General features: G+C 36.9%; 1 protein-coding gene across 1 annotated transcript; it reads left to right on the top strand.

The window, feature by feature from the left end:
• Positions 1–7,799: 7,799 nt before the first annotated feature.
• On the top strand, positions 7,800–10,336 carry LOC131335469 (auxin-responsive protein IAA1-like). Its single transcript, XM_058370834.1, has 5 exons — positions 7,800–8,120; positions 8,704–8,894; positions 9,218–9,329; positions 9,448–9,509; positions 10,064–10,336. Exons 1-5 carry the CDS (start codon positions 7,888–7,890, stop codon positions 10,126–10,128), a joined length of 663 nt encoding a protein of 220 aa, XP_058226817.1. The 5' UTR covers positions 7,800–7,887; the 3' UTR covers positions 10,129–10,336.
• Positions 10,337–12,050: the final 1,714 nt, after the last annotated feature.

Below are 12,050 nucleotides of genomic sequence, written 5' to 3'. Positions count from 1 at the left end.
AGGCGAAGTTTATTGCTTGAATATTCACAATATTAACCATTTTGTTTTATGTTTTGTTATATTTTAACCCTTAGCATTTAGTAATTAATGTTAGTATCCTCATATTTCAAAGATTATTATTATAATTTTTTTTTCAAAATTCTACACAGGGGCGAGCCTATATACTTTCATAAGAATTATTATTTTTAATATATAATAATAGTATTTTTTTTCTTCTTGCAGGGGCAACCGCCCCTACAGACCCCTCCCTGGCTCCATCCCTGATTGTTGTCTTATTGAGACAAACAATGTCGGAGAAAACCTCCAAGATTATGTTCATAGTGCCCCTAGACATATTATTGTTCCAAATAAAATTTATCAAAAAACAAGATTCTCTTTGTTTTGTATAACTCATGTATATATTCAGATAAGCTTACATGTACCTCAATTAATTCTTGGGTTATCAATCCCGTTGTCCAATAGTGGGAGTGAGGATTAAATTCGAATAAACCTCCATGCATATTGACCCCACAAAAGGTTTTAGAACCGATGTAGAAATTTTTCTATCTCATGGTAGCCTGATTAAGTACTCATATATACGAAACTTTCGTTAAACTCTATATAGATTGTCCCATAAAAGATTATAGAACCGATGTAGAAATTTTTCTATCTCATGGTAACTAACTAGCCAGATTCAGTACCCATATGAAACTTCCGTTAAAGGGTTTAGCTCGATTTGATATAGCTAGTTCCTGGACTAACGGAAAGGAGAACTCACCCATTAGGGTAAGTTGATAAGATCAAAGAGTACAATCCAGGAATCCATTAACGAACAAGAAAGGTACCAGCCGAATGGAAATCGTGCAATGTCTTGTCAATTTGAGAAAAGGAGTTAAATGTAGAGATGAGTACATTTTTCGGTGTGCCAGGTGGGTATATCTCATGTGATACTCACTTGGTACATTTGGGCCGTCCAATACACTTCTAGACGGCTTGAATTGAAACTCTCTCTCTCTCTCTCTTCTCACCCTAACACTCTCCCTCTCCAAATCCGAGCCGTTCAAAAATACAATGGACGGTTCAGATGTGCCGAGCAAGCACCACGTGATATCCATCCGGCACTGAAAAAGCATATATGTAGTGTGGTCCATTTCTCATCGTGCATGGCCAAATGTCAAGTACAAGAGTCTTGTAGCAAGGAGAGGACAAACCTTTAAAATCCCACTGAAAGATATAAATGTGATATGTTTAGTCCTTTTAGGCCATGGTTGACAAGGACACTATTGGAACATGTGCTTGTTAAACCGCCAGCACAGAAGGCCAACCTTGTGAAATTGAGCAAGTCAAATTGAAGTTGAAAAGCTACTCCATTTGATGCTGTTGGCCTAATTAAATTTGATTACACCTAATCTATATCGAATTCAGCTAGCAACCTGAAAATTGAATGTACACAAATTTTGGGGTATAATTATTAGATTGTTAACCACCAACTCATCAAAAGCTTAGGCTGTTAAAGAGAGGGGCAACTTTATTATTTATACCTTCAACACGCCATCTCACGTGTAGCCAGGCTCTCCTCCATAAGTGGGCTAATTAAACATGTGTAAATATTTTAACATTAGGTAGGCGGTGAGGTCGAATACAGGATTTATTGCCTGCTTTGATAAAATATTAGATTGTTAACTATCAACTAATCTAAAAACTTAAGCTGTTAGAGAGATGTGCAACTTTATTATTTATACCTTCAACAATAATGACCTTGAAGGTAGGTCAACCGTTCATTTGATCGGATATAAGCATCAGATGACACGGAATGTCCAAGTGATATATCCGATGTTTGGTTATAGTTTCTACTGGTGAGACGAAATACCCATAGGATGTCGACAAATGAGGGATATACATAACAATGGAGACATTACTTAGCTAGGTTTTAATATCTATTAGTACTGTTCGCAAACAATGCCATGTGATTGCAAAATGAAATTTAGGTTGCAAAAAAAACATGTCAAAACAATTCTATAGCGTGCTATATCCTATCTCGAGTGGTGTATTTGCTCTAGTTTCGAGTGGCCGCACTAGTAGACAGTGCATCTATGGTCACTCAAAATTAGTTGAGGTAGGCGTAAGGTGACTTAAACACCTGGATATAGGAAAAAAAAAATGCATAATGTGCTATATACCATCTCTCAAATTACTTGTTTCGCACGTGCGTGGATTTGTTGACCGAAAAACAAATCATTTTCCATGACACAATATTCAGGACGAGCAAGTCTAAGTGGAATGATTAACATAATAAGGTTTATATTATGTAGTGCTATACAAATTTTAGCCTTCAAAAAAAAGAGAGGTTTATATCAGTGCTATAATGTATCATAGTGTTCATGGGAAGAATTAACATCTCTTCGGGACTTTGCATCTTTTCACTGTTTGCTCCCTCCTTAAGTTTTAAGTTTGAAATTGTCATGATGGTATCGATTTTTTTGGGGCTAGTCAATACGGAGCTTTGTTCTGGCTTTCCCGCAAGTGGAGGTGGTGATTGGGCTTTCAGAAATTTTGTTTTTGAAACAACAAATTTTTTATTAAGGATAAACTCGACAATGGATACATCGAGGGGAAAGAAAAAACGAAGAGATAGGGGGTAATCGAGATTTGTGCAAGTTGACTGTTGGCACAGAAAATTAATCGAGATATGTGTAAGTTGATTAAGTTGGCCAAAATACCTACCGAGTTAAACAAAATGTTAGTAATAATTAAAGAAAACACCGAGTAAAGAAAAAAGTATTCAATGCTCCCGTGACACCGCCACTTAATACTCCAAACTCTTTAGTCAAACTGTACTCCGTAATACTGTACCAGTTGAAACACAGCCGTATATTTTTGACACACCTGACAAAATCGAACATGATATGATGTTTCAGAATCATACATTCGTGACTTTTTTGTGTTTTAGGTTCCAGTGCTACCTGGAATTACATATGAACCACTGCCCTCAAGTGAGCCGGGAAACAATTACTCCAGCTGGGTTGAAGTTTGTGACCTTTTTTTCAAGTACCACAAGTCTCGTAGCAAGGACTGGACAAACCTTTAAAATCCCACTGAAAGAGAAAAATGTGATATGTTTAGTCCTTTTACGCCATGGTTGACTTGACAAGGACACTGTTGGAACATGTGCTTGTTAAACCACTTGGACGCCAGCACAGAAGGCCAACCTATCTTGTGAAATTGAGGAATAGCAACTCTAGCTATTTGATGCTGTTGGCCTGATTAAATTTCATTACACATATCGTATTCAGGAATCTGGAATTAAAATGAATACAAATTATCGTATAATGACCTTGTAGGTAGGTCGACCGATTCATTTGTTCGGATATAAGCATAAGATGATACGGAATGTCCAGTGATATATCAGATATTTAGTTATAGTTTCTACGTACCGATCAGATGAAATACCCATAAGATTAACTACGCACTACTATGACAAACAAACGTGGGATATACATAACAATGGAGACATAGCATTATTTAGCTAGGTTTTATCTACGGAGTATTAGCAAACAATGCCATGTGATTGCAAAATGAAATTTAGGTTTCAAAAAAACACATGTCAAAACAACTCTATAGCATATGCTATATCCCATCTCAAGCAGTGTTTTTGCTCCGGTTGGCCCCACTAGTAGACGGGTGCATTTACGGTCTCCCAAAATTGGTCGAAGTACGCGTAAGTTTGCTCGGACACCTGAATTTAGGGGGAAAAAAACGCATAGTGTGTTATATACCATCTCTCAAATTACTAATTCTATATATATACTCGGGACGAGAAATGAGGAGATTTTTCGAAAAGGAATGACATTAGTCTAAATTAGACTTCCACATTTCATTTTCGATGACACAATATTCAGGACGAGCAAGTCAAGTGGAATGATTAACATGATAAGGTTTAAATTAGTGCTATATATAACGCATCATAGTGTTCCGGGGAAGAAGTAACATCACTCGGGGATTTTACATCTTTTCAATATTTGTTCCCTCTTTAAGTTTCAAGTTTAAAATCGCTACTGAAATATCAATTTCTTTGGAGCTTTTATCCGGGAAGAAATAACATCTCTCTTGGACTTTTAGTATTTTTACCCCAACCCCGATCCGATACCCGAAAATGTGGTGAAAAACCTGCCCCATTCGGACGGGGCGGGTCCAATTTCCTTCTTTACCTCCACTTGATGCTCCAAACTCTTCCGTAAAAGTAATACTGTAGCAGTTGAAACACAGCCGTATATTTTTGACACCTGACAAAAACAAACAGACAATTGGGAGGCAGGACACGAAAGTTACCAAGTTCACTTTGGAAAACCTTAATAACAAACATGATAGTATGATGGGTTTTTTTCTTCTTTTTTGTCACGGATGATATGATGTTTCAGAATCATAGATTCCAGTGCTAGCTGGAATTACAGTATACGTATACGAACCACTTCCCTCAAGTCACTTAAGTGAGCCGGAAATTTCGGCAAATGACATAAGTGCCTATGCTAGCTTTGATGCTCGGGCAGCTGTCTCTTGATGATGTCGTCAAATACGTACGTAATACTACATGTAAAAAATTGAATCCGGTTCTAAGAGGATCCCATTGTAACAAACAAATACACGTGGATAAACAAATTTAAAAATATGCTAAAAAAAATTTCATATTATGATAAGCAAAGTTATACGGAGTAAGTCTTTTAGCGAATAATCAAATTCCACTCATTTTCATAACCAAACTTAATAACTTTTACCAATAACCAAAACTCAATAACTCAAAAATGCACCACATTGGAATCGTTTTATTCAGACGAATTATTTGGTATGGTTAGATGCGTGATTGGAACTCATTTGTAATTGGACAGAAGTGCATTGTGTAATGTGTATTGTGGGGGATCTTTTTTGTTATGGACGCAAAGATAACCAATGTGGAGGTAGAAGTTATTAAGTTTGATTATGGACTAAATAGATAATCAAATACTGACGTGACACATTTTGGTTATTAATTTTAATTATTACCACTACGGATAATATAAGGGCGTTCGGTTCTATCTGAACCGATCATCTTGAAAATCAATGGTTTAGATTTGTTGAATTTATTATCGGTCATAATCGTTTATTACCGGTCATAAATTCAACAAAAATCTGGACCCTTAAAAACTTCATTCGACGGCTTAGATCATTTGGACCGTACATACCGCAAACAAGCCAAATTCTAAAAAATTAATCTGACAATGCTAGCTAGACTTATTATCAAGTTAAATGGAAGATTGAATCAAATATCTTCACTTATTCGGATGAGCTGATTTTTTTACAAAGTCATTCGATTAATTATTTTAAGATTATAGAATGGCTCGAAACATTAGTGCAGAACCCGAAGTGAACTTTGCGTGCCATTTTTTGCACCGTATGTGCACACTCGGTCGGTTCCTTTAACATTTTTTATCAAATAACATGAAACAAAAATATTATGATACTGAAAAACTTTACGTGAACGTTTTATGTGAATCTGAACCGTTTACAGTAGTGTTTTTTTACTCAACATTTTACATGGAATGTTTTCATTCGAAATGTCATCCCTCCCTCGACGTGAAAACAACGTTAAACCACCACGGGTTCGAGTTGGTTGACGTTGCGAGCCTGTGGGCGGATCACCGTTTACAGAAATGTCAGAATCCCACGTGTCCGTGGGTCCGTCCGGCCGGAAGCAGAACTCATTACCCGACAGATCAACACGCCCACATGGTAATCGTGGGACCCAAACGCGCGTCCACACATGGACTCTCCAAAAAGTTGACTTGTATTGTACCTCAAAAAACCCAAACACACGGGCCCACCCTCTTTTGTGTTTTTTCCTTTTCTTTTTTTAAAGTTAAAAAAATCACTTCTACACGGGCCCACGATTCCGGTATTGTGCATCTCCGGCACACGCTAACACTCTGTGCGCCCGCACCTCATAAGCTTTCCGGCTCAAATTTTCTGTGCCTAAAGAGCGTGTTATCTTTGTTTTCGTAAAATTTCAGCTGCATGAGTGCAGAGAAGTATCTTTCCTGGATGAAATATTTTGCAGCTGAAATCACAAATGTAGAGAGACAAGTTTGGATATAGGTGGCCTAAGGTAATAAGCTACTTAAAGTTTGTAATAGTTTATTGTACGGACAGTCGATTATCGATCCAAAACTATCTGAACTTTAATTTGAGTTCGAGTTAGTTTTTTCTCGTTGAAACTCTTCTTTATTGAAAAATAGTTAAAAAATATCACATTTTACCATAGAATGACACATAGTGTGAACATCGTTTTGGAACTTGTCAAGTTTTGAGATTGAATTTGAATAAGTTAGTACTCGTCCCTTTAAATTTTTTCTCCAGCTACTCAAAATTTGCTCGACCAAAAGTAGACGAAAAGATACTTTCTGTAATTCTGCGACCGAAATTTTGCGAAAACAAATGTACAGACAATTTTGGATATAGGTGGCCTGAGGTAATAAGCTAGTACAAGTTTGTGATTGTTTATGCATGGTACGGACCGAAGAGATCGATTATCGATCCAAACTACCTGAATTTTAATTTGAGTTCGAGTTAGCTTTCTCTCGTTAAAATTCTTTCTTTCTTGAACAATGGTTAAAACTCATTTGATATCACGTTTTCCTATACAATGACATAGAGTTTGTTTTGGAACTTGTTAAGTTTTGAGTTTGAATAAGTTAGTACTCGTCCCTTTAAATTTTTTCTCAAGCTACTCAAAATTCGCTCAACCAAAAGTCTATTGTAGATTAACTCATCTGGCTGGTTAGCACACTCAGTCTGAATATATTACTTTAAGAATATGTCAAAATTCGTTGAATTTCTCTATCAGCCCTAGTTAATTTCATGTCTCCAAGTCTTGATGACTATGAACTCATCCTTCCAAAAAGGATGCGACCAAAGTCTCAAGGAGTTGAGGACATGTACCTCCAACTTGCTCACGAGGGCCGGATTTTAATCAAACAAATTCTAGATGTTCTTAAAAGTGGGGCCCCATTCCCCACCTCATGGATGGAGTAAAAAAATCAGGCTGTGTGAAAAGAAGTCTTTCTATTGACTCTTCATAGCTGCGATGTAGTGATGCAAGGGCGCACTATAGAGGGTGTAATGTGCGATTTTGAACATCCATCTCGGTACTTAATTGTTCAGATTTTAACTCAAATTTGCATGTTTGAGTTGAGCACATGTTTGAGTTAAGCATTGCCGAGATAAAATCTGTACTATTAATTGTCGAGAGGGATGTCTCATATCGTGCACTACAGACCCTTCTAGTTCACACACATCTGCCATTTGGTCTGAACCAGCACACAGAATCCAAGGCTAAACAAATACTATTCCAATGAAAGGAGAAATTTTTGGGTGCAGCAGTACCACGTGGCGCAACTTGTCGGCGATTTCAGTCGTTCAAACGTATTTTAGATGGTTCAAATTTATTCCCCCTCTCTCTCTGCACCCGAGCACTCTCTCCTCTCTTTTTTCTCTCTAAAATTCAAACTGTTCCAAAACACATTTAAACGACTGTGATTTCCAACGGAATACCATGCGGTACCCGCCCGGCACCAAAAAAACTTCTCCCAATGAAGCGACAGGGTAGGGACCCACGAGGGCCCAAACTTGAAGGCACTCAAAATCACAGACACACGCTTTCCATCATACAAAATCACCGTGACGTGGACCAATCACGCTGCTCTTTACAGGACACGCGTCAACAAAACAGTGGCTATCCAAAGCTGGAACAGTGCAATGCATCCCATCAAATTTTATATATATAGAGGGGGTCACCGAACACGGTTTCGTAATTGGTCTAGAATTATCATTCCAGAAAGTCTGCCCAATAAGAGAGAGACAGGGAAAAAAGAGAGAGAGATGTCACCGGAGTTGGTCGGGAATTCGCCGGGAAATGACGCGGCTGGGATGAATTTCGAGGAGACGGAGCTGACGTTAGGCTTACCCGGCGAATGCCGGAGTCAAAGCTCCGGTGGGACGAAGCGCGGGTTTTCAGAGACGGTTGAATTGAAACTTGGGAGCTCTGTGGATGAGAGTTGTGAGGATGGAGAAAATAGTGAGATCTCTCAGACAGCCAAACCTCCCACCACAAAGTAAGTTCATTTAAATCCTGTGTGTGTGTGTGTGTGTGTGTTTTTTTTTTTTTTCGTTTTTTTATCTTTCGATATGTACGATTGGTACGGTTAGATTTTAACGCTATTTTTCTAAGTCACTCAAACTTGATTAATGGAATTTAGAAGTTACGTACTCCCTATTGCTAAATTGGTTTTAAAACGGAACCCTACAAGTAATCGAAGCAGATACATCGATCATGACGGTAAGGTTGTGTTTGGATGATTAGTTTATGGAAGTTCGGTGGAGGGGGTGAGAAAAAGTGACAACATGTGAACGTAGCTTAAGAAACATCACGAGTTGGTATCAACAAAACTCAAACAGAATTTCCAAGAATCATGTCGGTTTTCGTGTTTTTCATTTCAAAACCATTGATATACCCAGACTTTAGGTTAAAATTTTGAAAAATCACTGTCACTTGATCCATCCAAACAAACTTTTGTATACCGGAAAATAAGTACTTAAAAATTAAGAATCTTAGCGGAACGGGTATGGACCTAAATGATGTGATTGATTTAGAATTTTAGATCCTAAGTAGTGATATTGTATATATATGTATCTCAGGGCTCAAGTAGTAGGCTGGCCGCCGGTGAGATCATCCAGGAAGAACATGACCGTTGTAAAGAGTAGTTGCAAGTACGTGAAGGTGGCCGTCGACGGAGCACCTTATCTCAGAAAAGTCGATCTAGAAACGTACAACAGCTACCAGCAGCTCTTGAGCTCATTAGAGGAGATGTTCACCTGCTTCACCATTCGTAAGTACACGATCCCTAAATTTTAACTCCTCTCCGGTCCTTAATTTAGAATATTAGAAAAGGGACAGTCCAAATCTGGATGGTACACCCAATATTGCTGTAATTAATTGTTTAGATTTGCCGAGAGAGAGCCTTAGAACTTAGGAGTCTCTCAGCAAATCCAAACCATCGATAATATTCGTGTATATATGATCCAGATTTGGACCGTCCCGTCCAATCCAAAACTTGGAGCGGAGAGAATCCGAACCCGTATTTTTTATTATTCAGATTATTATTACTAGGTAATTTGTTGATTTTGGTTTGTGTAAAATTTTAATTACCAGGTAGTTACCTGAATGAGAGGAAGCTAATGGACCCGGTAAACGGGTCGGAGTACGTACCCACTTATGAAGACAGAGATGGGGACTGGATGCTAGTTGGCGATGTTCCATGGAAGTGAGTTTAATTAATTAATTCCTAATAATTAAATAAGCTCTAATTAATTTCTTTAATTTAATTTGGCATAAGCTACAATATATAGTTAATTAACTGTGGTAGATTTGATTTGTGACAGAATGTTTGTGGAATCATGCAAGCGTCTAAGGCTGATGAAAAGCTCTGAGGCAATTGGTTTAGGTACTAATCCACATCTTCTTTCCCTAACCTTTACTATATGCAGCCGAGCCAAAAAACAAACTTTTAGGTCCCGTTCTGTTAAAATTTCTGTTTTTTTCAGTAATTATTTTTCGCTTTACGAGACAGGTTATTGATCTCTCATAATACATCACCATTAATTCAAAAAATAAATATTTTATTTTAATTAGTTATTGAAAACAAACCCTAACTATATGCATACACAACGGCGGATCCAGCTATTTGGGGGCACTAGCGCGACTATATAGGAGGATAAATGGAATAAGATAAATTGTAGTAGTGATTAACTGTTAATCCCGAGGGGTTGGCTTGAGACTTAAGAGTTTGCTCCTTCTTAAGATAATTCAGGAAGGCACGTGGTCCCCTGGTCCTTAGCTGGATCCACCCCCTGCATGTTATGAATATGTAACATATACAAAAAAAAAAAAAAAAAATGTTATGTATATTTTGTTAATTAAGCTTCTTTGATTTTCACCATTACAACATGGAGTAATAATTCTTCTTGTTTGTTATTATGTGTTGGTTTGATTTTGCAGCCCCAAGGACACCTACTACTAAATGCTCAAGCAGCAGCACGTACGAGTTGCCGATGAAGTCTTAGATATATGTGCATGGATTCCTAATTAATTTGCACGTACAGAGGCTTTAATATGTTTTTCCCTTTTAATTAAGGTGTATAGGAGATTAATTATGAGTAAGATAAGATACATTTCTGCATTCTATTAGTTGGTATATTTTTTGTTTTTTTGATAACTCGGTGTCCGGACCAGTTAGTATATTTTTGTTGGTGAAATATTGTTTGTATTTCCCGGTTGTGTGTTAGGTTGGTTTCCCTTTTAGAACTGACGATTGTAACACACACACACACACACACACACATATATATATATATATATATCTCACAGGTATTGGATCTTTTCTTGTGGGCATAATAATCCGATCCAAATTTTTTTTTTTTTTTTTTAAAAAAGACGAGAGAAAAAGATGAAACAGAATCACAATTTTGCTACACGGTAAGGGCCCGTTTAATAGTGCTAGTTTATTTGATTATTTCATGTCTTGATTCCAAACGAGAGGAAAACAATCGTTATATTAATGAGCTAATAGTGATAAATAACATTTTAGTTAGACATGCCACCAGGATTCATATATATATATATATATATATATATATAGACACACACACACACACACACCGCGAATCAAGTGAGGGATCCCTTATTTTGTTAAAATGCGGGACTCTCATTTTTCAGATCAAATTTTGAAAATCCAAACCGTTCAATGTGTGCAGAATATGATTTTAAGGGTCCATCGGAGAAATCAGCAAAAAAATGACCGGGAAGGGCTTCATCCGAGCAGTTTTTTTTGAACCGTTCAATGAAAACTGCTCGGATGAAGCCCTTTTCGGTCATTTTTTCTGCTGATGTCTCTTAAGGACCCTTAAAATCACGTTTTGATCACTTTGAGCGGCTCGAATCATTGAAATTCAATCGGGAAGGGGAGTCCCGCATTTTAATAAAATGCGGGATCCCTCACCGAAACCTAACTTATATATATATACACTATTATAGTATACTATTATGATTTCTCGCAAGGACCCTTCAATTTTCTTTTTGAAATGTACTATTATGGTACAGCATTTACAAAAAGAAAATTGATGATGAAACATTCAAAAGATTTTAGAGAATATTTTTGAAATGGAAACCAAACAAAGTGAATTCGAAAAATTGGGCTAATGGCCACGGGGCTTTATGATGGAATATTGGAATGGAGAAGGAGGCCCATGCTCTTTTAGCTGAATATATATCAACTTTTGCTTCTTGAAAAGGGTAAAAATAAATAAATAAAAAGGAAAATGATTTTCGCAATTTTTTTTTATATCCACACTTCTTTTTTTGTCTTTCAACAAAAAAAAAAAAAATACATACACTTTCAACACTAAAAAAAAAAAAAATGAGCGTAAATAAAGAAACGTGATAGATGTCTTGATCGATGCTTTATCTTCAACTATGACAAAGATCGCATTGTCCACTAAAATCCTTACTTCCGGCCGAAGCAATAATTGCTTAATCATTTTTTTGCGCGTTTGTGTAGCTACGAAAAGCATGGCATTTCGAAAAATTATGTCACTAAGCATAAAGTAAAATCATATACCATTATTACATTGTAGGTTGTGCATAGGGCAAACAAAATGTTTGTATATCCTATACTTGGTGATATCATATATTCGGTACATGTTGTATCCTATAGTTATGCTAATACCACACACACTATACACACATAATTATACAAACTTGCTCAAATCAAACATGGGGCCCACATGCACTGCACACACTGTGTGTGGGTCCCATATTTGATGTGAGTGAATTTGTGTGATTATGTGTGTAAGTATGTGTGATATAGTATTAAGGGTAGTATTAATTGTTTATCCTAAGCATTCTAACCAAAAACATCGGTGTTAATGACCGATCAAAGAAAAAGGCTTTAAAGGATCATACGGTATGGATTTACTCTTTTTATCCA

Source organism: Rhododendron vialii, chromosome 8a (genome assembly GCF_030253575.1).
Source record: "Rhododendron vialii isolate Sample 1 chromosome 8a, ASM3025357v1".
Lineage (NCBI taxonomy): Eukaryota > Viridiplantae > Streptophyta > Magnoliopsida > Ericales > Ericaceae > Rhododendron > Rhododendron vialii.
Note: the sequence above shows the minus strand (reverse complement) of the source record. Positions and strands in the feature narration are given on the sequence as shown.

What these genes read in the sequence shown, in the direction of transcription:
- LOC131335469 (XM_058370834.1), top strand. Translation starts at nt 7,888, where the DNA reads ATGTCACCGGAGTTGGTCGGGAATTCGCCGGGAAATGACGCGGCTGGG. An exon ending in GCCAAACCTCCCACCACAAA is followed by an intron (nt 8,121 to 8,703) that starts GTAAGTTCATTT and finishes TATGTATCTCAG; the next exon opens with GGCTCAAGTAGTAGGCTGGC. An exon ending in GTTGGCGATGTTCCATGGAA is followed by an intron (nt 9,330 to 9,447) that starts GTGAGTTTAATT and finishes GATTTGTGACAG; the next exon opens with AATGTTTGTGGAATCATGCA.